We start from the raw sequence: 25,873 nt of genomic DNA on the forward strand, positions 1-25,873 counted from the left end.
GTGTTTCAACAAAGTACATAGTAAACGGTCTGAATACTTATGTAAATATGATTTTTCTGTTTATTTTCATACGTTAGCAAACAAATCTAAATACGTGTTTTTGGTTTGTCATTATGGGGTATTGTGTGTGGATTGAGAATTATTATTATTTTTTAAATCCATTTTTAGAATAAGGCTGCCACGGTAATGTAAAAAAAAAAATGAAAAAGTGATACTTTTTACTTTCCGAATGCACTGTATTGTTACACCATGTAGGAGCAGTATAGACCGTGTCTGTTCATTATATACATCTACATGATGTATTGTTTCACCATGTAGGAGCAGTATAGACCTTGTCTGTTCATTATATACATCTACATGATGTATTGTTTCACCATGTAGGAGCAGTATAGACCGTGTCTGTTCATTATATACATCTACATGATGTATTGTTTCACCATGTAGGAGCAGTATAGACCTTGTCTGTTCATTATATACATCTACATGATGTATTGTTTCACCATGTAGGAGCAGTATAGACCTAGTCTGTTCATTATATACATCTACATGATGTATTGTTACACCATGTAGGAGCAGTATAGACCTTGTCTGTTCATTATATACATCTACATGATGTATTGTTACACCATGTAGGAGCAGTATAGACCTAGTCTGTTCATTATATACATCTACATGATGTATTGTTACACCATGTAGGAGCAGTATAGACCTTGTCTGTTCATTATATACATCTACATGATGTATTGTTACACCAACAATATAAAGGGAAGTTATATTATTTTATACATTTTACAATTTCTTTGTTGATGTGTCTTGCTGGAGGATCCACTTATGGCCAAGTTTCAGCCTCCTAGCAGAGAGGTAACCAGGTTTTGGGCTAAAATATCCTGGTAGTGGGTAAAGTTTATTCATTTATTTTATACAGTCATTTTTGCTCATCTTTATCAAGGGTATCAATAAGTAGGTGCTTATTTTGATATCTAGTTATTTGACTGAATCAGAAATACAGATGTGGAAGATGTAGTTTGTTTTAAATTCTCATAAAAAAATTCTGAACTAATCAAACAACACTTGTTGCTCTTTGTACGTGTTGATATAATATTCTTATTTAATGGAGAAAAAAAAAACGTTTCCCTAACTGCTTTAGATATATTATAATTCAATGAAGAATAAAAATAGTTTTCCCTCAACTGCGTTTCCTCCCTCCAGACAGCAGATGGCGATATGTGTCTTTCAGGTGATGTTTCTAGTGTGACGCATAATCTAGTGGACGGAACGCTTCTTCAACAACTGCAGCCACCTCGGTAGCTCGCTGGACAACAAAGTCGTACCATTCAAGTTATTTAGGCAATTTCGTGGTTTATTTCCCACTATGAGTTAAATATACTTATGTGGAAACAACTAGATACCCCATTTAATGTAATATTTACGTTGTAAGTCAACTAGCTGGCTGGTTAAGTTAGCACTAGTTTAGTCGCTAATGCTAACCAGCTATTATCTCCGACCATGAGTTCACTAAGCTACTCTCCTCCTGCTATAGAAGAGGGGGTCTGCTGGACGGAGAAAGAAACTCTAGTGAAAGAGGAGGAGGAAGAGGAGGCTGTTACAATACAAAAACAAGTAGAGGGTGAGGCTGTTGCCGTGAAAGAAGAAGAGAAAGACGTTTCAATGAAAGAAGGGGAAAACACCTTCAGAGTGAAAGAGGAGGAGGAGGGTGTTACTGTGAAAGAAGAGGAAGAAGATGCAGTTTTTGGAGTGGAGGATGAAGAGGGGGAGATTACTGTCACATTAGAGGAGGACGAAGAAGAGAAGACTGGAGAACTGATTAACACCAGTAAATACAGTGAGTACTATCTTATAAAACAGGGACATTGTTCTGATTAACACCAGTACAAATAGTGAGTACTAACTTATAAAACAGGGACATTGATCTGATTAACACCAGCAGATAGTGAGTACTATCTTATAAAACAGGGACATTGTTCTGATTAACACCAGTACATATAGTGAGTACTAACTTATAAAACAGGGACATTGATCTGATTAACACCAGTACATATAGTGAGTACGATCTTATTAAACAGGGACACAAACTCTGCAGTTGTTTAACTAATGTGTGATTATTAAAAGGGTGTTCTACACTTAAATATGTTTTTGTACTGTCGGAATTGTTCATGACGTCCTCCAGTGATTTTTGAACTTTTCCTGTTGAAAAGTGATATATAAATACAGTAAAGTATAAACACACTAAAGGGAAACAAATAAATGTTTTGAGAAAAATAGTTTTTTTAGACAACTGCAAACTAGAAGGATAGTAGTAAGGTATTCAAGGAGTTGGCTTGAAGGCAACTGAAGGCAACTGATCTTCATGTGAATATTCATTATTCTTTTTAAAAATCCTTCCTGTTCTGTCAAGTTGGTTGGTGATCATTGCTAGAATGCCATTTTCAAGTCTTGCTATAGACCTTCAAGACGATAGGCAACTGATCTTCATGTGAATATTCATTATTCTTTTTAAAAATCCTTCCTGTTCTGTCAAGTTGGTTGGTGATCATTGCTAGAATGCCATTTTCAAGTCTTGCTATAGACCTTCAAGACGATTTAAGTCCAAACTGTAACTAGGCCACTCAGGAACATTCAATGTCATCTTGGTAAGTTCCTCCAGTGTATATTTGGCCTTGTGGTTTAGGTTATTTTCCTATTAGTACAGTTTTTTGTATTCAGATCTCTGAATTGAACTCTCTGAATTGTAACATTTAGTGTTTCCTTATATTACACTGGGAAAACAGTTTTCATAGGCACAGAAATCCTAAATAAATTCAGAGTATGCGAAATCCAATGATTCTCAACGAGAGTCACCTTGACTTTATTGACATCACCCAAATGGACACTGTCATTAACATGGTTCTTCAATAATTACAGATAATACTTAATACTGTAGCTGTTTAGTTACAGTCACATGTTCAACTATCATCAGCTGATCCAGGAAATAATTTTCTGAATGGCAGTCAAATGACAAACATCACGACATGCAACAACAACCAAAGTGCTTCTTCATTCATTACTCTGGTACAGACAGTTATGCCGTGCTCCACATTGTATCCAGCATCCCAAATAAATTGATGTTTATAATGTGTTATTGTCTGCTTGATTTACAGGAGGGTTTCTTAGTCTCTGAAACAGAGATACTTAGCTCATAATGTGTAGAGAACTGTTCCTTGATGGATAGGCTATTGTACAACACACAGTGCTATTTTCCTTTATTCAGGACATTTATAATGACAACACATTACAGAGTAGCCTAGTGGGATTATTCACAAAATGATCTGGTGATCAGGTTATGAAATGTCATGACAAATACAGTTTAGATTCCATGTTTCACCTGAAATATTAAATGATTTGTAGTCCTAGGTCTATGTTATTGTTAGGTTAAGTTATGGGTCCTACAGTAGGTCTATGTTGTTGTTAGGTGAAGTTATGGGTCCTATAGTTGGTCTATGTTATTGTTTGGTGAAGTTATGGATCCTATAGTAGGTCTATGTTATTGTTTGGTGAAGTTATGGATCCTATAGTAGGTCTATGTTATTGTTTGGTGAAGTTATGAGTCCTACAGTAGGTCTATGTTATTGTTAGGTGAAGTTATGGGTCCTACAGTAGGTCTGTTGTTGTTAGGTGAAGTTATGGGCCAATATGTTAAACACTTACTGTACGAACCCTCATTGTCAGGCTGATGGCAAAGCTAGCCAAAGAGCATTTTACTGGTTGAAATGTTTTGTAAGTGTAACGCAGTTGATTTGCGACAAGCAGGAAATTCAAACGAGCCTTACAATTATATTCCAATAGTAATGTGAAATGCACTCATAAGCAACCTGGAAATGGAGGCTATTTTTGCTGTCAGCCTATGAGAACACCACTGAGTTTTCCCCCACGGTGGTGAACTAGTGAATAGACACAGAGCATAATGTGAGTTTCCTAGAGTACTCCTGATCTTGCGCTGATAGTGCGCTGTAATATTCAGAATACATTGTGAAAAACTAAAATCTTTGCTCGCCATTTTTGCTCCAGGCAGATATAGTACATCCATAACTATCGGTTTCCTCATTAGCAGGGAGGAGTTTCTACAACCAAATTGTGTGTGCATCGCCCTCGTGCGCCAATTTTAGCAAACACAGAAGGGGCCTATATTGGAGACCAAAAGTTGTCTGGCGCAATGCTTAGGATTTCAACAACTTGAATAACTTATTTCTAGCCTGCAATCATCGATGTTACGACTTATGTGAAAACAATTGTTATACAACTTCATGGGTACACTCTGGGAATCACCTTTTACCTCAAATAAAAAGTGGATTTCTGCTGTTGTGGGCCTTTAACCATCTGTCTGACTTTGTCGTTCACACAGGAGAGAGATTGGACAATCGTGGATCCTCTGGGGAGCCTCAACAACATCATGACGCTGACAAGGCAAAGACAAGTCTCCCCGGATCAGAACTCCCCAAGAAACACCAGCGGAGACGCACAAGGAAGAAATCTATCTGCTGCTCTGACTGTGGGAAAAGATTGAACTCTTCATCGGACCTTAAAATACATCAAAGAATTCACACAGGAGAAAAACCTTACGGCTGTGAACAATGTGGGAAGAGTTTTACTCAGCGATGCAACCTGATAGTACACCAGCGGGGACATACAGGAGAGAAACCTTTTAGCTGTGCTCAATGTGGGAAGAGTTTTACTACATCTAGTTATCTAACTATACACCAGAGAATACACACAGGAGAGAAACCTTATAGCTGTGCTCAATGTGGGAAGAGTTTTACTCAGCAAAGCAGCCTAATAGTACACCAGCGAACACACACAGGAGAGAAACCTTGTGGCTGTGATCAATGTGGGAAGAGATACTCTGTTAAAAGATCTCTGATTAAACATCAGAAAATACATGGAGTTGTTTCATGATATCAATAAAATAATGTCACAATGTAGAATGTTTTTAATATGTCGTAGGAGTATTTTAATGAATGTCAGAATGTAAACGTTTGCCCCCCTTTTCAGGTGATATTAGCCTCAGGGGAAAAATCCAGGCTCTGAATTTAAAGAGTTACTATTTATGAGATTTAACAAAAAAGTGACAAACAAAAATAGAGCTGTGTTACACTTACCACGTTGGTGACCCACTTGAATCAAAATACAACACTTCAAAATGTTTAGGTTTTCAATATATCCCAAACTGTTTTGACATATTGGTGATTTGGACACATTAAAACTGTGTTTTGACATTGCGCTATTCCCATTCAGCAAAATGTAATTGAACAGATGTCTTCTCTGGTCGTTTTTTTTCAATGACTTGAAAACAACTTAATTTCAACGTACTTGCAGCCTATACACATCGGCAATTGGTCTATAATAAATTTGATTAACAATCCTACATCACTCCAGTATTTCCTGACAACATTCAAGTGCTAATTGTCTTTATTCCACTACTGAAGAAGCATGACTCAAATCACCTCATATTTCAAACATCCAGCCTGACAAAAGATACGTGTTTTATTATTCCATGCCTCAACATTAAGTGATTAATTGTCAATACATATTAACAAAAGTGTGTATATTTGGTTTTGATATTTCATATTTACAATTCATGTAACATTTAGTAATAATTATTTATGCAACCAACTGACAATTTTTGGGTACAATTATATTGACATTGTTGCCCAGCTTTTAGAATATCAGGGTTAATTCTCAGATGTGCCAACCCAAATGTACTAGAGGATGACATTGGGAACTGGGCCCCGATCCAACAACATGCCTATCTAGTGAACCCTGAAAAGAGAGAGAAGCTCTGCAGTGAGGTGGAAAGTAACTAAGGATATTGCAGGAGTTTCCTCTTGAAATCAGATATGTCCGTGGTAAGGACAACTTGGTTGCTGATTGTCTCAAAGGTGGGCAGTTTGAAGATTTGTGTTTTGCGTTTAGCCAATGTGTTACCATGGATCACAATTTATTTTGACTGTCTGTTTTTCCATATTGGAGATGACTTTTGTTTGGGCTCGTTCTAAGGGGACTAGAGTTCTAGAAGCTCGTGGAGTTTTCCCCAAAAATGTATTATTTAGAAATGTGTTTCTTGTTGACAGTGAACACCATGTTTATATTGGTGAAGGTGAAGCTTTGTAGTTGATTTATAATGTGAAATGGCAGTAGTTTTCTGTTGGTGGTGAGCAAACTTGTCCAACAAAAATATAGGATATATTGGTTGTCTTCAGTGGGAAGGTGTTACAGGCTTTGGTTTTTCCATTTATGTTTTGAGGTTGGACGTTAGCATGTAGGAAAGGGGGAAACATCGTCAGTTGTACAACTGAAATGTGTCTTTGGTGCACGTCTAGCTCGTTAGCACGTAGGACGCACTGATTGGTGTCACCTCGTTAGTCAGTATGTGTTACACCTGTACTGGCTTGTCCATCTTGTTAGTGGGAAGGTGTTTCACCTGAGCTGGTCCAGGTTCAATTTAAGAGTGTCTGGCCCGGTGCTCCAGTAGTCTTGATAGATGTGGAGAATCAACACCTTTAGTTGCTCCACTTTTTTGGTTTGCTTCCTGCCTTTAAGTTTGTTGTGGGTTTTTCTTTTGTTCGCCTCTCCTTGGGCAGATTTAGTGGGTCTCATGGTGGGTGTCTTTTAGGTCCCAGTTGTTGTTACTAGTCAACTTTCAGTGGACACCCCCATTGTGTCTTTCAAAGCCCCTCCTAAAAAATCCAATTTGGATTGGATTTTGCATCCAATTAATATTTTAATCAATGGCATTTCCTTAGGGTGCTCATTAGTCTTTCAGTTAGTCTTTTGTTTGTTGTGTACTAAATATTTCTGTTTATTTTCATTGGATTTTCCTGTGAAGTCATTTTGTTGCATTCATGTCTGAAATGTGCTGTACAAATAAAGCTTGATTTCAACAAATGAACACGATGACCGATCAATCAACAGATTCTTGGTCCCGGTTAGTATGAAAATCAGTATCAATCCCATGTCAAAGGATTCAACTACTGAAAACGTAAACAAAGAAATGGATCAACCAGATCAATCCCACTTTTCCAGCCTGCTGAAGGCATGGTGGAGTGGTAAACCAGGGGCTTGAGGTGGTCTCCCACAGCTCTGCTTATGTCATGTCCTGTGGCCTTGTTGTTCCATTTCTTGACTGCCCCTGCAACACAGAAATAAACATATTGTCATATTATATAAAACATTCAAAGTAATGGACATGGAGCATCTATGGCCTCATTTACACCGGGCACCTAAATGTGACTTCTGTCATCTGATCACTCCAAGCTGCATTAGGTTCAGATCCTTCCCGGTCCTGCCTCTCAAGTCAGTGAGTCAAAACAGGAAGGAGCAATGAATGGATAGTTACTTTATTTTCAAAGCTGCAATGATGGGACACATAAGGTATGGATGGATGATCAGTAGTGACGGGATATAAATAGCACTCATACAGCAATTCCCCATAAATCTGCCCTATAATATACTAACAAAAAAACTGTTGAAATGTCTATCAAAGTTATTGTGATCGTATTGTGGATTTAACAATACCTACTAATTCCTCATTTACTATAATACAAATAAATACATTGTTTCTATGTGGCTCATATTCACTACATCAGAATAAACTGTCTTACATTTTAGTATCAAAATATATCAAATTAACCTGGGAAATTACTCGATGTCCCCCTCTGGTGGCGGAGAAGTATAATACACCTAAACTAACAACCGGGATAATAAACTGTCTGGTGTTTCATGAGTTTATAAAACATATACTTTATACATTTGTCATAAATGACCTGCATTGATGAGACACACAGTGTGGATGAATGATCAGTAGTCGACAGGGTGAAAATAGCACTCCTAAAGATGATGCATTTTCCAGTCAATTTCCAATTTGAAAGAGGGAACATTCACATAAAACCCAAATGAAAATCTGAGATTCGGAAAATAACATATAAAGAGGCTTATTTGACGCCAAACCAACAACAGTAGTTACTAAAACATAAATTGCTAATGTAGGATTTAAAACGTGGATTGTATGATGTAATGTCAACTTTATACATTTCTATCCCAGGACCACTCAAATTTCAAATTTTCCAAAAATCTGCTGTGGATTACCCAGAATCCCATATCTTTATCACTGAGTGTATTACACTGAGTGGAATGCAAACACACGAGCAGCGCAGCGGTCTAGGGCACTGCATTTCAGTGCTAGAGGCGTCACTACAGACCCTAGTTCAAATCCAGGCTGTTTCATAACAAGCCGTGATTTGGAGTCGCATAGGGCAGCGCACAATTGGCCCAGCATCGTCTCTGGGTTAGGGTTTGGCAGGGGCAGGCCGTCAATGTAAATAAGAATTTATTCTTAACTGACTTGCCTAGTTAAATAAAGGTTAAATATATATTTTTTAAATTGTAACTTCATTACACCCGTTACACTGGCATACAAACTCAGTAGCACCGAGTTGATCATCCATATGACGTTGAGAAATACTGCATTGTGGGTAGTTTGGAAGAGTTCACAAACTAAGTTAAGAAATATGTAATAACGCAAAAAACATAACAGTTTGTACTTATAGGTAACCATATCATGGCTACAACTAGCTTACTAAATATTTAACCACACTGTGTTGTTACACTGGTGAGTAAAAACTCATGCATCCTGCATTTACATTTTACTCAACTGCGTTACCCACTCCAGTCAGCAGATGGTGGTGTGAGAATTTAAGGCAATGCTGCTAGTGTGACGTATAATCTAGTGGACGGAACGCTTCTTTCAACAGCAGCAACAGTTAGTCAGCCACCTCGGTAGCTTGTTAGACAAAATAGCTGAACCAATAAAGCTCTTTAGACGCTTTCGTGGGTATTAGCCACTGTGTTTTAAAGTTATCCGATTTAATTTCATATTTACTGTGTTGTTATTATTCAGCTAGCGGGCTGGTTAATTTACCATTAGCCTAGCTAGCTAACATCTCCGACCATGAGTTCACTAAGCTACTCTCCTTCTGCTAAAGAAGAGGATGTCTGCTGGACGGAGAAAGAAGCTCTCGTCAAAGAGGAGGAGGAAGAGAATAATGTCACAGTAAAACAAGAAGTTGAGAGTGAGGCTGTTATAGTTAAAGAAGAGAAAGACGTTTCAGTGAAAGAAGGAGAAGACTCGTTCAGAGTGAAAGAGGAGGAGGATGTTACAGTAAAAGAAGAGGAGGAAGAGAAGGATGTTACAATACAAAAACAAGTAGAGGGTGAGGCTGTTACAGGGAAAGAAGAGGAAGACGCGTTCAGAGTGAAGGAGGGGGAGGATGTTACAGTAAAAGAAGAGAAGGATGCAGTTTTTGAAGTGAAAGAGGGGGAGATTACGGCCACATCGGAAGAGGAGGAAACTGTATATCTGGGCCCGATTTCCCAAACGCAATTTAAGGCATCCAGTGGTTCTAACGATGAACTTAGCCATAAGATGTTTTTGAGAAACCGGGCCGTGATTACCACTGGTAAGTACTGTCTTAAATACAGAGGTACAAACTCTGCAGTTGTTGAACTAATGTTTGGTGTTAAAGGGGAAATCTGCAATTGCTACATCCTTATTTAGACTTTTAAATTATTTATTTATAGACAATGATTCTTGAAGAATATAACACATGCCTCAGTCCTTGCAGTCCTTGCATCCATAGGTCTGTTCAATTTCTCCAGGGCCATCATCATCTTATTACCAAAACAGTTGTAGAATGACTGCTTTGTTATTGTTTCAACTGCAGATTGGTTGATTGATCTGTGGCTTTTTAAAGGGACAACCTAGCATTTAAACAGCAACAAAATGGCTGCCAAGAGACTTGGTTTGGTAAACAGCTGAGTGATGGGGCTGGAGACATGTAACCACTCAAGTTCATAGGGACCTCGTCAAGAAGTTAAGACATCTTGGCTTAACTGTTATAAGGTGTTGGCTTGACAGTCACTGGACCCAGGTTTGAGTCCAGCTCAGGGCTCCCCTGTATTCACTAAACTATGAGTACAAGGACTGGCCATCCATGATGTCATAATTATAGTTTAACCAGGTTTCTAGGCTATATAGTATATTCTAGAATTCATCCATGATGTCATAATGACAGTTTAACCAGGTTTATAGGATATATAGTATATTCTAGAATTGGCAGTGAAGATTTCCTGTGGGGGTCAAATTGTTAGAGCTATCATTGTATAATATTCAGCCAATTTATTTTCATTTCACCAGAAGAGAAGAAACTCCTGCTGGCCTTCATAAATTCTGACGTTGCTGGTAATAGGCTACACAAGCAGTCGGCAACCAACATTTGGAGTGCAAATGTGTCTTACCTTTTCTACCAATTTGCGTACCAGTTATGATTTTAATATGCACATTTTTGTGGAACAGTTTCATTGAATTTATAATAGTATCTCAAAATCATTGTCTGTGATTAATCTTCATTCTATATCAATCAATATGAAAATTGTACAAATCTAAAAGTAACTTTTATTGCCAACTATGTAAAAATAGCCTACATAAAGCCAACAAATAAAAACATTGCAGCCTGCAGTTAGAAAATATCCTGATAAAAATAAATATTCTATATATTACATTGGCTGCACTTGGCCTATGTACAATGAACTTGAAACATTCTATCAACTGGGTTGGCTCGAATCTCGCGGTAGCAAGTTTGCAACATTGTTTAAAATATTCTGGGCCCTCGGGTTTCCCGCTCCAGTGAGTTTAGGACAGACACCGCTGTAAGCTATTTGTGCAAAGGATAAGAAGTAATCAGGTATTTTATGACATTTCCACTGGATCAGCGCATTACGTTTTTTTCCTTTCGTGCTGAGGGGTTATCGAAAGGGCAAGAGCTGGACATATTTTACAAATACTTCGAGCAACTATTGTCATTCGCAATGGATTCTAATAAGACTTTGTTTACTTGCTGTTTGAGGCAAAGAAAAAATTTGTTGGAGAAGCTGAATCTTTTTTTTTGTTGAGAAGCTCCACAACTTATTAGTGGTGGTGCTTTAAGACAATCAGAAATACTATCAGACATCCCCAAATGGGCACATTTATAGGCCTACATTTGCAAACTGGCCAGGTAGACTAGTCCTACTTCTATATGCATAATCAGGTGTGTGTCTTTACTCAACATTGACAGGAGTGTTTCAAACAAAAGACAGTGAATGCATTTACAAAACTGACACATCTTACGGGGTCAGGTCTGGGTGGTCTGCTATGGGCCATTTCATTTAGTATCCATTTGGGTCGGTTGGGGAATTATTTTATTTTCCCATAGTATGTTGTACATAGTTTCCCTCCTTCAGGGAACAGTAGTCATAGTCATAACGTTAAGCTTGTCATATGATGTGAACTTCAACTTAAATACTGGATCTTGCTGTCGGACACTTTTTTTCTATTCAGATCTCTGAAATGCTCTCTAACTACGTGCCATTTCGTGTCTCCTTGTGTTACGCTGGGAAAACAGTTTTCATGGGCACAGAAATCCTAAATAATTTCAGGGTTTGCAAAATCCAATGGTTCTAACCGAGAGTCACCTTAACTTTATTGACAACGCCCAAATGGATACTGTCATTAACGCGGTTCTTCAATAATTACACATCATTCTTAATACTGTAGCTGTTTAGTTAGTCACATGTTCAACTATCATCAGCTGATCCAGGAAATAATTTTCTGAATGCCAGTCACATGACAAACATCACGACAGGCAACAACAACCAAAGTGCTTCTTCATTCATTTACGTCGGTAAAGACAGTTTTATGACAAATACATTTTAGTTTCCATGTTTCACCTGAAATATTAAATGATTTGTAGTCCTAGGTCTATGTTATTGTTAGGTGAAGGTATGGGTCCTACAGTAGGTCTATGTTGTTGTTATGTGAAGTTATGGGTCCTACAGTAGGTCTATGTTGTTGTTAGGGGAAATTATGGGTCCTACAGTAGATCTATGTTATTGTTCGGTGAAGTTATGGGTCCTACACTAGGTCTATGTTATTGTTCGGTGAAGTTATGGGTTCTACAGTAGGTCTATGTTGGTGTTTCCGCATAAGCATGGAGGAGTTTCTGCAACCAAATTGCGTGTGCATCGCCCTCGTGCGCCAATTTTAGCAAACACAGTAAGGGGCCTATATTGGAGACCAAAAGTTGTCTGGCACACTGCTTAGGATTTCAACAACTTTAATAACTTATTTCTAGCCTACAATCATCATTCCCCAGCTAATGTGAAAACAAGACAAATGATGACTTTTTGCTCATTTTAAGACATTTGTCAAATAATTTCATTACAGATGTCAATTGTTTGAACAACATCATGGCTACGCTGTTGGCATCACATTTTACAGTGGGTTTCTGCTGTTGTGGGCCTTACACCATCTGTCTGACTTGTTGTTCACACAGGAGAGATACAGGACTATCGTGGATCCTCTGGGGAGCCTCAAAAACATCATGATGCTGACGAGGCAGAGAAGAGTCTCTCCAGATCAGAACACCTCAATAAACACCTGCAGAGACCCACAGGGAAGAAATCTATTTGCTGCTCTGCCTGTGGGAAATGTTGCAAATCTTCATCAGAACTTAAAATACACCAGCAAGTCCACACAGGAGAGAAACCATACTGCTGCTCTGACTGCGGGAAATGTTTCTCAAGATCAAATTCACTAAAAGTACACCTGAGAATTCACACTGGAGAGAAATCTCACCACTGTTTTGATTGTGGGAAAAGTTACTTAAGATTAAAATCACTAAAAGTACACATGAGAATTCACACTGGAGAGAAACCTTATAGATGTGATCAATGTGGGAAGAGTTTTACTATATCTAGCTGTCTGACTATACATCAGAGAACACATACAGGAGAAAAACCGTATAGCTGTACTCAATGTGGGAAGAGTTTCACTACATCTAGCCAATGGATTGTACACCAGAGAACACACACAGGAAAGAAACCTCTTAGCTGTACTCAATGTGGGAAGAGTTTCACTCACTTAGGCAGCCTGTTATCACACCAGAGAAAACACACAGGAGAGAAATCTTATAACTGTGATCAATGTGGGAAGACTTTTACTCAGTCAAGCAATCTGGTATCACACCAGAGAACACACACAGGAGAGAAACCTTATAGCTGTGATCAATGTGGGAAGAGTTTTACTAAATCGAGCAGTCTTGTTGTACACAAGAGAACACACACAGGAGAGAAACCTCATAGCTGTGATCAATGTGGGAAGAGTTTTGTTACATCTAGCCGTCTTATTGAACACCAGAGAACACACACAGGAGAGAAACCTCATAGCTGTGATCAATGTGACAAGAGATACTCTGATAAAAGATCGCTGATCAAACATCAGAAAATACATACATGAAGGAGTTGTTTCATGATATCAATGAAATGTCACAGTGTAGAATGTTTTAACGTTGTAGTAGGAGTATTTTAATGGAGAACCCTAATTGTTTGCCCCCTGTTCTATTGATTTCAGTGTTATATGGATATGAGCTTCATCAGTAGAAACATCTTTGTACTTTGCTCCGTTCGTCTTTCCCTCGATCTTGACTAGTCTGCCAGTCCCTGCCACTGAAAAACATCCCCACAGCATGATGCTGCCACCACCGTGCTTCACCGTAGGGATGGTGCCTGGTTTCCTCCAGATTTGATGGTTTGCATTCAGGCCAAAGAGTTCAATCTTGGTTTCATCAGACCAGAGGTGTGTCCAATGCAGACATGATGGGATAAGTATTGGCTTCATAGATGTGTCCAATGCAGACATGATGGATTAGTATTGGCTTCATAGATGTGTCCAATGCAGACATGATGTGATTAGTATTGGCTTCATAGACGTGTCCAATGCAGACATGATGGGATTAGTATTGGCTTCATAGACGTGTCCAATGCAGACATGATGGATTAGTATTGACCTCATAGACGTGTCCAATGCAGACATGATGGATTAGTATTGACCTCATAGACGTGTCCAATGCAGACATGATGGGATTAGTATTGGCTTCATAGACGTGTCCAATGCAGACATGATGGGATTAGTATTCGCTTCATAGATGTGTCCAATAATGCAGACATGGTGGATTAGTATTGACCTCATAGACGTGTCCAATGCAGACATGATGGATTAGTATTGGCTTCATAGACGTGTCCAATGCAGACATGATGGATTAGTATTGACCTCATAGACGTGTCCAATGCAGACATGATGGATTAGTATTGGCTTCATAGACGTGTCCAATGCAGACATGATGGATTAGTATTGGCTTCATAGACGTGTCCAATGCACTTGTTCATGTGGTTTGTAATTTCGATACTGAAACAGGATTTGTTAATCCTCCCACATTGTTTCCATTTTGCTGAGATTTTTTCTCCATTTGAAATGATACTGTTAGAAATAGGTAAAGACCTCACACATCTGAGAACTTGTGTGTGTTCATCATTAGTTAATAACTTGAAAGAAAACAAAAGGCTGATTGATACTGATCAGTGTGTGTGTTTTCTTTTTCATCAGACAATTAATGAGGCTCATAATGAGGCTGACCATGTTGAAGGAGCCCAGATTAGATTTATAATGAGGCTAACCATGTTGAAGGAGACCAGATTAGAATCTTAATGAGGCTACCATGTTGAAGGAGACCAGATTAGATCCATAATTAGGCTAACCATGTTGAAGTAGGCCAGATTAAACTCATGAGGCTAACCATGTTGAAGGAGAACGAAATAGACTCATAATGAGCCTACCACGTTGAAGGAGACCAGATTACACTCCTAATGAGGCTGACCATGTCAAAGGAGACCAGATTAGACTCGTAATGAGGCTGACCATGTTGAAGGAGACCAGATTAGACTAATGATGAGGCTAATCATGTTGAAGGAGTTCAGATTAGACTCACGAGGCTCACCATGTCGAAGGAGACCAGATTAGACTAATAATGAGGCTGACCATGTCAAAGGAGACCAGATTAGACTCGTAATGAGGCTAACCATGTTGAAGGACACCAGATTAGACTAATAATGAGGCTAACCATGTTGAAGAACACCAGATTAGACTAATAATGAGACTAACCATGCTAAAGGAGACCAGATTAGACTCATGATCAGTGGTGGAAAAAGTACCCAATTGTCATACTTGAGGAAAGTATAGAAAGTCACCCAGTAAAATACTACTTGAGTAAAAGATAAATATTCTTAAGTATCAAAAGTAAAAATGTGAATCATTTCAAATTCCTTATATTAAGCAAACCAGACAGCACCATTTTCTTGTTTTTTTATTTACGGATAGCCAGGGGCACACTCCAACACTCAGACATCATTTACAAACGAAGCATTTATGTTTAGTGAGTCCGTCAGATCAGAGGCAGTATGGATGACCAGGGATGTTCTATGTTTAGTGAGTCCGCCAGACCATAGGCAATAGGGACGACCAGGGATGTTCTCTGTTTAGTGAGTCCGTCAGATCAGAGGCAGTATGGATGGCCAGGGATGTTTTCTGTTTAGTGAGTCCGTCAGATCAGAGGCAGTATGGATGGCCAGGGATGTTCTATGTTTAGTGAGTCCGTCAGATCAGAGGCAGTATGGATGGCCAGGGATGTTTTCTGTTTAGTGAGTGTCAGATCAGAGGCAGTAGGGATGACCAGGGATATTCTCTTGATAAGTGCTGAATTGGACCATTTTCCTACAGCTGCTCTCTCCTCCTCAATGTCATGAACTAGACCAGGTACTGTGTTACAGCTGCTCTCTCCTCAATGTCATGAACTAGACCAGGTACTGTGTTACAGCTGCTCTCTCCTCAATGTCATGTACTAGACCAGGTATTGTATTACAGCTGCTCTCTCCTCCTCAATGTCATGTACTAGACCAGGTACTGTTGTTATGAAGTTGGCCTAGGGGGTTGGTTTATGACAGTCATAAATACCTCTTCCCCCCTTTTTCCTCTCTCTACCCTACTAAGGTTACATTTGCAAAACCCTTGGTTAACATAGAGATTCTGGGAACGTCAGAATGTGGGGGGAAATTAACTATATTCTGGTAATCCAAACAGTTGAATATATGCGGTGGTACTTAATGAATATGATGTCATCTGAGACATTCTCATCAATGATAAGATGACAAACTCTACAGTGGAAAGTCCACATCAGAGTTATCGGATTCACATGGAATTGTTGTTCAATTTAAATGTTTGAATATGCAATTATTTGTGATGGGATGAAATGTGAATGATTTTAGCTTCTAAAAAGTGACATTTGGGTTTTCATAAGATGGGGCTGCTCAATCAGTGGCCCTCCCCTGTGAAGGGCCAAGGGCTATAAAACTATTCAAACACATCCTCCTCTCCCTTCCTATATAAAGCCCTGACAACAGAGCTTCCTGTTCCGATGAGGTAGGATGACGATCCTATGGTTCAGAAAATAACTACAGGACAAAGCCAACATCAGCAGGAGCTTTGGTTGTGAATGGTATGAACTTTGAACTCTTATTCACTACAGAAGTGATACCTCCTAGCTGTTGAGTTAGCGACCGCAGGTTAAGAAGGAACAGACAGAGTATCCCGTCTATCACACAATGAAGTTACTACAACGTATCCAATTGACAACCAGAGACATTCTTCAAAGGACAGAGGACTCGGTTTGGCAACTCGGCCTTCCATCTACCACCAACCTACTGAAGCGCAGCTCAGAGTAAATATTTATTGCGTTTTCCTTTTCCAAATGGTCGGTAATTTAGAATGCATAAGATACTGTATTTACGATAACACAGCTTCACCTTTGTTCCTGTCTTCCTTCTCTTTCACTCAACCCAGCCCCTTTTCCTTTGTGTAACAAGCCGTCATATCTGTTCCGCCCACTAGGGACGTTTTCCTATGATGTAATTTGTAATCAAGTTATGATTTAATTATGTGTATATGAATTATGTGTGATTAGTTAGGTATTTAGTAAATAAATGATTAAACCCACATTTGTATGGCTGATTCAAACTGTTATCCAGGGTTCTTTCAGATTATGAGACTGAAGTAAAATGAAGATTAATGTTGACTGCTATTGATGTAAAATATTACTAGGTCTTTAAGAGTTTATTCTGAAGATAGCAGCTCTATAAATATTATTTTGTGGTGCCCGACTCTCTAGTTAATACATTTACATGATTAGCTCAATCAGGTGATATTAATTACGGAGAAATTATTTTATAGAATAGCATGTCATATCACTTAATCCGGCATAGCCAAAGACACGACACTGTGTTACAGCTGCTCTCTCCTCCTCGATGTCATGAACTAGACCAGGTACTGTGTTACAGCTGCTCTCCTCCTCAATGTCATGTACTAGACCAGGTACTGTGTTACAGCTGCTCTCTCCTCCTCAATGACATGAACTAGGTCCAACGCCCAACCTAAACTCACTGAGATGAGGTCCAAAGCCCTCTCCTCCGTGGTTTCCCCAACCTAAACTCACTGAGATGAGGTCCAAAGCCCTCTCCTCCACAGTTTCCCTGACCTAAACTCACTGAGATGAGGTCCAAAGCCCTCTCCTCCGTGGTTTCCCCAACCTAAACTCACTGAAATGAGGTCCAAAGCCCTTACCTCCGTGGTTTCCCCAACCTAAACTCACTGAGATGAGGTCTAATAGAGGTGGTTTAGTTAACCACATGAGTAACCTTGCCTGAAGACTTGTTAGGTACCCAAGCACTTGGTGTCCATGTTTCATGGAAAGAGACAGCAAAGTTAAGCCCAGAGTGTAGCAGGTGGACATTGAGTTTAATTCAGATCCTGTCAGTGTGCCAGGTTATCATTGCGTTTGATTCCGTCCCTACCAGTGTGCCAGGTGGACATTGGGTTTGATTCAGACCCTGTCAGTGTGCTAGGTTATCATTGGGTTTGATTCAGACCCTGCCAGTGTGCCAGGTGGACATTGGGTTTGCTTTGCTGTAAAACATGACATATTATTTCCTAACCATTCACAATGCTGGCTGAGGTACGAGTAAAACATTACATATTATTTCCTAATTGTCAAAAAATCCCCACTCCTTAACCAACTAGTCTCTCACTGTTTAACCAGAATAACAGGAGTTGTGTCATTCAAACTGTTAGACGGTTAGTCCATAATAAACTAGTCTCTCACTGTTTAACCAGAATAACATTGTTTGCTGGGCTCCCCGTTTGTGCCATCAATTTATCCAGAACGCCGCAGCTGGCCTGGTGTTCAACCTTCCCAAGTTCTCCCATGTCACCCTGCTCCTACGCACACTCACAGTACAAAGAGTTTGCCTACTGAGCAGCAAGGGGAACTGTCCCTCCCCTTCAGGCTCAAACCCAGCGCCCCGACCGAGTAGTTTATAGTTTGGGTTCTGACGGGGTACGACGGTTGAACAAAACTCAAGAAACAAGTTATATTCTTCAATAATCGATGGGTACATATAATGCATTCATGCGTGGAACAAACTGATGTAGCAAGTGCAGATCACCACTTTATTTTTTTTAAATATGACAAAGTTGTTTTTGTCTTTAGGCTAGCTAATTAGCGATGGTGCGCGTTGATAGCGGTTTAATCGGTGACGTCACTCGCTCTGAGCCCTTGAAGTAGTGGTTCGATGCTTCGGGGGAGGCAGTTGTCTGTGCAGAGGGTCCCTGGTTCAAGCCCAGATTGGGGCGAGGAGAGGGACGGAAGCTATACTGTTACAGATGGTCAGTCTGCGTCCTGAAATCAGAGTGAAACTGACCAGAGGTACTTCAGATGGTTTCCCCATCAGCTGGTGAAGATGGAGGACACAGACAAGGTCATAATGTTGATATATCCTCTGAGTCCTATTTTCTGTTTTGGTAAACTAGTTGGCTAGTATGAGGTTTCTGTGTTCTGCACTCTAGCCCGTTACCATATATGTGATTGAATATTATCTGCTGTTGGCTTGTGTGGATGTATGTATGTGTTTTGCAACATAGCTGACTTGAAACATTGTTAACAGTTTCAGGGCCATGGGCCTTTCTCATGATGGAAAAATACAGAATAACATGAAGACAGGAACTGTGCAATGAGTTGGGGGGGCACATTCAGAACGTAGTGTTGCGAGAACAAACAGTCTTTTGTTAGATAACAGGAGCCAGGTGCGAGATAACGGTATCGAGCATGAGCGCATAGATATTCTTCACAGCAACAGTTACATCTATCAACTGAATCGCTTAGGGGGCCGGGACCAGCTCTGCGCCAACAATCAACGACAGGCTGGGTGAGTCTAAACCACGCCCAGTCTCTAATCTGACAGGCCGGCTCAGAAGCAGGAACTATTTCTGTCAGGGTATATTTATAATATCTTTGTCAAGAACAAGTCAGTTCTCTGTTTGCCCTGCGAGGTGGGACAGAGAGCCCGTTTATACGAAAATTGCTTTTACCACTTATTGCTTAGCTAATAAAAAATACATAGTATACAATCTGTGACTCATTGTCATATTTATCCTGATACCAGATTCGAATTGACGCAAATCTAACACTAGCTAGCTAGGTATTTGTTATTCAACACTAGGTTAGAGTGAATGAGTCACTAGCTAGCTATTTGTTATTCACCGCTAGGTTACAGAGTGAATGAGTCGCTAGCTAGCTAGGTATTTGTTATTCAACACTTCACTGATGGATGACTTGTGCTTTGAAGTGAAGACCTCACCTGATCTACATAGTAGACATGAACCTGGAAAATTGGTCCTCACCTGATCTACATAGTAGACATGTACCTGGAGGACTGGTCCTCACCTGATCTACATAGTAGACATGTACCTGGAGGACTGGTCCTCACCTGATCTACATAGTAGACATGTACCTGGAGGACTGCTCCTCACCTGGCCTGGTCTACATAGTAGACATGTACCTGGAGGACTGGTCCTCACCTGATCTACATAGTAGACATGTACCTGGAGGACTGGTCCTCATCTGATCTACATAGTAGACATGTACCTGGAGGACTGCTCCTCACCTGATCTACATAGTAGACCTGAACCTAGAGGACTGGTCCTCACCTGATCTACATAGTAGACATGAACCTAGAGGACTGGTCCTCACCTGATCTACATAGTAGACATGAACCTAGAGGACTGGTCCTCACCTGATCTACATAGTAGACATGTACCTAGAGAACTGGTCCTCACATGATCTACATAGTAGACATGAACCTGGAGGACTGGTCCTCACCTGATCTACATATTAGACATGAACCTGGAGGACCTGTCCTCACCTGGCCTGGTCTACATAGTACACATGTACCTGGAGGACTGGTCCTCACCTGGCCTGGTCTACATAGTAGACATGAACCTGGAGAACTGTTCCTCACCTGGCCTGATCTACATAGTAGACATGAACCTGAGGAAAAAGCTTATTTCTGTAGCCAATGGTTGTAACATAACCCAAGGAGGCACTACCAACCAGAATGTTTACTAAGTCTGATACCACATCATCAAACTGTGTTCATCATATTTTTACCAACATGGCTGAACATTATTCTAAAGCTGTATCAGTGGTGATCAGAACTTGGTGACACTCAAGAGAAAAACACAAATACCAAAGTAATTTGCCCAAGGCCCTACAAGAGGTTCAGTCAGGACTCATTTATGGACGAGGTTCAGAATGTGCGATGGCTGGAAGTGTGTAGTGAGGATGATCCTGAAAGGGCACTGAGTGTGTTTATGAAATGATTTATAAGTTTTGTTGATAAGCAAGGCCCCATTAAGAAAACAGACTGAGGTCAAACGATGCCCCAGGGATTGATGAGCTGAGAAATGTAATGAATCAACGTAATGATACCAAAAAGGTAGCGGGCAGATCTGTCTGATGAGCAAAGTTATTGTAGTTGAATACATCTAGTGACCAAGCTAGACCAGTTATTGTAGATGAATACATCTAGTGACCAAGCTAGACCAGTTATTGTAAATAAATACATCTAGTGACCAAGCTAGACCTGGGGCCTGTTGCACAAAAGTAGAATTAAGACATCCGGGATAAATGACTCAGCTGAGCTCAATGAAGCTTAAACATGTGCGTCCAGGCTTAATTGGTTGCACAAAGACCAAGCCAGGATGAGCAGACACGGATTCATTAAGCCAGGTGAAACCAATCCTGGATAGGTGCGCGCTCACGGCTCACTCAAATAGACCCCGCCACAGATCACAGATTAACTGATTTACCATGGCAACTAGAGCCGCGTACTTTTCCCCGTCGGAAGCACAAATCCTCATGGAGGCATACGAGGAGGTAAAATATATAATTAAGAAGAAAGGCAACACCGCCACAGTGATAAAGCAAAGAGAAAAAGCGTGGCAAAGTATTGCAGACCGCCTGAATGCGTAAGTAGTGCACAATTACACACTCACCGCTCCGCTGAAACATCACAATTACAATTCAAATATTTAATTCACATCTCCAAAAATGCAGTTGTACTGTAATTATGAAACGGTTAAATTTTTTTTATTGAAATGCACTGCAGATATGAGTGAAATTGTGTAAAGTAACTCCATCACACTGTATAAAGTTATGATAAATTTTTTGATATTTTTACTGAAAACAAGACAAAAATACCAAGTAATTTTTTGCAGTGTGACTCCATTGTGTGTGTGTGTGTGTGTGTGTGTAGATTAAACATGAACGGGCCAAAACGGACATGGCAGCAGGTCAAAATCAAATACAAGAACATTCTGCAGAATGGTATGGTCCCTGACTAATATTTAACAAAGCACAAGCATATATTGTACCCAGAAGGTGCCTGCTCACACATTGTCTGTACTGTTTTAGCAGTGAAAAAGAATACCCACAGACAAGGCACGGGTGGTGGGTCACCAAAGGCTGACCTTACCCCAGCAGAGGACATGGCCTTGGAGCTAAATAAAGGCAGGCCCGTCTTAGAGGGGATCCCTGGGGGGAAAGAGACGAGCATAGGTTCCTCCCAAGATGCCACCCGCTTCATTCAAGGTATGTCCTTCCATCTCTACATGGGATACAACCACATTCATATTGAATCAATTTGGACTGTCTGACTTTGGTTTACCTATTGCCTTGCAGTGTCTGGCAGCACTGTGTTCCTGTTAGAGCCACCAGCACAAGCACCAGACGATGCTGATCCAGTGAGTAATCCATCAAAGGCATACTGTAGGCCTGGCATGTCTTGTCTACTAGCTTCAATATGAATCCGATTAAATGTGATAGGGTGAAGGCCCCAGTGCAACAGCACATGATGGAGACGATGATGAGGAGGAGACCATCTCTCTGGATTCCAGAAGGCATGAGGTATCATGTTAAGACTGTGAAAGTACTATTTACTCTACAATGGTGAGGAGTCCTCATCAAAATCTAAAAATCTAATTTCTTTTACAGGACCCAGATGCTATACAGTGGGAAAACCAGCCTGGCAACATAGTGCGTATTAATAAAAGGACACCACATCCTGCCAAATTCCAGCTGCGCTAATTGTATTGTGTTCACAGAGCTCACAAGCTATCAGAAAGTTGTATGGCAACCACCTCCGGCGCCAAATAGAACTGGCAGACATAGACATTCAGTACAAGAAGAAAAAGATGGAAAATCTTGCACTGGAGTTCGAAATAAAAAAGAGGACAATTTAGGAAACTGGACCTTGAAATAAAAAAACTTGAGAGGGAGGTGAGATATGCCTTCAATGTACACTGTATGCTAACTGTAACACAAATGTATTAATCATTATTTTTCTTTCCTCCCCCAGCTCCAAGAAGATGACACAGCTCAAAATAAAAATTAGGTATATTCTCGTAAAGTCAAGTGAGCCATGACATATGAGCTCTTATTGTGAGCACACAGGACGGTGGCATCTTTCTAAGGTTTTTTTTATTTTCCCAGCAATCAGTACAACCAAGTCATCGTTATAAGGCATCGCCCTCTTTTGCCCACCCCCCCAGCACCAGGTGTGGCCACTAGCCTATATGAAGGCCCAAAATTGTGTGTTCCTTTCTGCTCTGACAATGGCATGCCCATTCGTGCGAGATGTGGTGGATGAAGAAGCACTTGTGCTGAGGAGAGCCTTCAGGCGAGAAAGGGTCTTCAGGGACCGGTTGGACCCACTGGCCTTCCCTGATGACCATCTATATGAAAGATACAGGTTTTCTGCAGATGGCATCAGGTATCTATGCAGACTACTGGGTCCCAGGATTAAGCACCGCACTGCACGGAGCCATGCACTGAGTGTGGAGCAAATGGTTTGTGTGGCCTTGCGCTTTTTTGCTAGTGGAGCCTTCCTGTACTCAGTGGGGGATGCAGAACAGCTGAACAAGGCCACAATTTGCCGCACAATAAGGAGTGCGTGTCTGGCTATCAAAGCATTAGCAGATGTCTTCATCTCCTTCCCTGGCCACAGAAGACTCTGTGACATCAAAGAGGAGTTCTATAGGATTGCAGGTAAGAGGATCTACAAATTACAGGACAACTGTTAACACATAGTAGGATACTCATTACTTTGTGTGACAGGTTTCCCCAATGTCATTGGTGCAGTGGACTGCACACACATAAGGATAAAAGCCCCCGATTTTGTGAATAGGAAATCCTTTCACAGCATTAATGTTCAGGTGAACATAACTTTTTGATATTGTCCATTGACGAACACTCTGCATTGCCAGTGATGTGCATTGATTGGTGTAATATTCCTCATCTTATGATTTCAGATGGTCTGCAATGCTGACTGTGTGATCAGCAATGTTGTGGCAAAATGGCCTGGCTCAGTCCATGACTCCAGAATCTTTCGGGCCTCTGAAATCTATCAGTGCCTCTGAAATCTATCAGTGCCTATCACAAGGTAAGCCACACAACCCCTATTTATAACCATCATGGCTGTGTCAAGAATATCACTGTGTTTATGAGGTAGTAATGATGAGATTTTGTGTTGACAGGTGAATTCTCTGGTGTGTTGCTGGGAGACAGGGGGTATGGCTGCCAGCCTTTTCTCCTGACACCTTTCACAGACCCCCAGGAAGCACAGCAGGCCTACAACCATGCCCATGCCAGGACCAGGGCCAGAGTTGAAATGACCTTTGGCCTCCTGAAGGCACGCTTTCACTGCCTTCACAAATTAAGGGTCAGCCCTGTTAGGGCATGTGATATTACTGTGGCTTGTGCTGTCCTCCACAATGTGGCCTGCCTGAGGAAGGAGAGGGCCCCCAGAGTGCCACCAGCCATGGACTGGGACAATCCGGCAATCTTCCCTGATGACGACAGTGGTCGGCTGCTGAGGGACCAATATGTGTTGAATTATTTTAGTTAGTATGTGTGCTTTCAATTTTGGTTAAATATGTCCTGCGGTGGCAGAGGAATTTGGTTTTTTTTGGGTTCGTTTTTTGACGAATTTGGCCTCTTATGATGTTTGTGCGGTATACTGTGTGTAATACAAGGCTGCAGGGAGGCTACTGCATCCATTCATTTGTCTGTTCAGTTGATGTGTATGGATTTGTCCTGCATTTATTTTAGTGTGCAGACATGCAGGGTGTGTTATATACAGACCTTTGAATGTGTATGTATCATTTTGTATAATATGCTTGGATTCTGTGCTTTCCATCTTGTAGAGTCACTGACTTCAGTTTCGAAAGGAGCTGATGGTTTACCTGCTTTGTTTTGTCCTTATTCAATAAAGGAACATAATGTTACACATTGTGTTTTTATATTCATATGGAATGTGTATTTGTTTATATGACAGAGTACTAGGGCCACACTGAAGAAAAAGGATAAAGTCATAAATTTATGAGGCTGGTTCTTTCTGCAGAAAAGCTACATATTGTTTTGATACTTATGACAATGTGATACTTAATATTCTGGCACATCAGCATGTCTTTGTTTATGAAACCATACTGAAGTACAATTTCACAAAATGCCCCACATCTGTCATTTTAACAACTGTCCTCCTTTAAAACAACTGGTTACAATATTATGACTTGTGTTTTTTTCCCCTCTGTGGCCCTAATATTCTATCATTTTATATATAGCCTTATAGTCTATGGGAAACTGTAAATTATCTAATGATAGCAACATCATCTAAAAATCATTTTTTATCCAAAATCATTGAAATGAATGATCACAAACGTTTAAATAATAACAGTGGGTGTAGTTATATGTGATAACAATGTATAGTGAGCAGTGAAATAACTATTGGTTTCCAGTTGTGGTGACTGCTGACTGACATTAGGGATGAGATTAAATAGATCCTGGAATTTAGCCTGGTCTGGAGCAGGCTAGCTCCACAGAATAAATCTCCATGGTAATTTATACCATAACATATCCTCCTGCCCCCTATCCATCTTTAGTGCAACCGGATTACGAATCAATTGAGCCAGGATCACCAAGATATCCTGGCTTAATCCCTTATCCTAGTTTTGTGCAACAGGCCCCAGTTATTGTAAATAAATACATCTAGTGACCAAGCTAGACCAGTTATTGTAAATAAATACATCTAGTGACCAAGCTAGACCAGTTTTTATAAATTATTTTACCTTTAATTAACTAAGTTAAGAACAAATTCTTATTTTCAATGACGGCCTAGGAACAGTGGGTTAACTGCCTGTTCAGGGACCGAACAACAGATTTGTACCTTGTCAGCTTGGGGGTTTGAACTTGCAACCTTCCGGTTACTAGTCCAACGCTCTAACCACTAGGCTACCTTGCCACCCCAAATGAGGACAGACTTCAATCACTCGCTCCACTGGCAAAGAAGTTTCTCTGTCCCCCACCTTCTTCGGTCCCAAGCGAGAGAGTGTTCAGTGAGGTGGGGAACATTTATGATAAGCAGAGGAGCTGACTGACAGGGGAGCACGCAAACAAGCTCTGCTTTCTGCACTACAACCTAAAACTTCTGAACTGGGAATATTGAAGAC

At 40.4% G+C, this 25,873-nt stretch overlaps 1 protein-coding gene and 1 long non-coding RNA gene across 2 annotated transcripts; both read left to right on the plus strand.

The window, feature by feature from the left end:
- Positions 1 to 1,223: 1,223 nt before the first annotated feature.
- LOC109875508 (uncharacterized) lies at positions 1,224 to 6,943 on the plus strand. Its single transcript, XR_004204390.1, has 2 exons — positions 1,224 to 1,843; positions 4,400 to 6,943. It is a non-coding gene; the product is annotated as an uncharacterized LOC109875508 (long non-coding RNA).
- A 1,852-nt stretch (positions 6,944 to 8,795) lies between these two features.
- LOC116352946 (zinc finger protein 501-like) lies at positions 8,796 to 16,974 on the plus strand. Its single transcript, XM_031798747.1, has 2 exons — positions 8,796 to 9,509; positions 12,423 to 16,974. Exons 1-2 carry the CDS (start codon positions 9,002 to 9,004, stop codon positions 13,382 to 13,384), a joined length of 1,470 nt encoding a protein of 489 aa, XP_031654607.1. The 5' UTR covers positions 8,796 to 9,001; the 3' UTR covers positions 13,385 to 16,974.
- The last annotated feature ends 8,899 nt before the right edge of the window (positions 16,975 to 25,873 follow it).

Source organism: Oncorhynchus kisutch, linkage group LG20 (assembly GCF_002021735.2).
Source record: "Oncorhynchus kisutch isolate 150728-3 linkage group LG20, Okis_V2, whole genome shotgun sequence".
Lineage (NCBI taxonomy): Eukaryota > Metazoa > Chordata > Actinopteri > Salmoniformes > Salmonidae > Oncorhynchus > Oncorhynchus kisutch.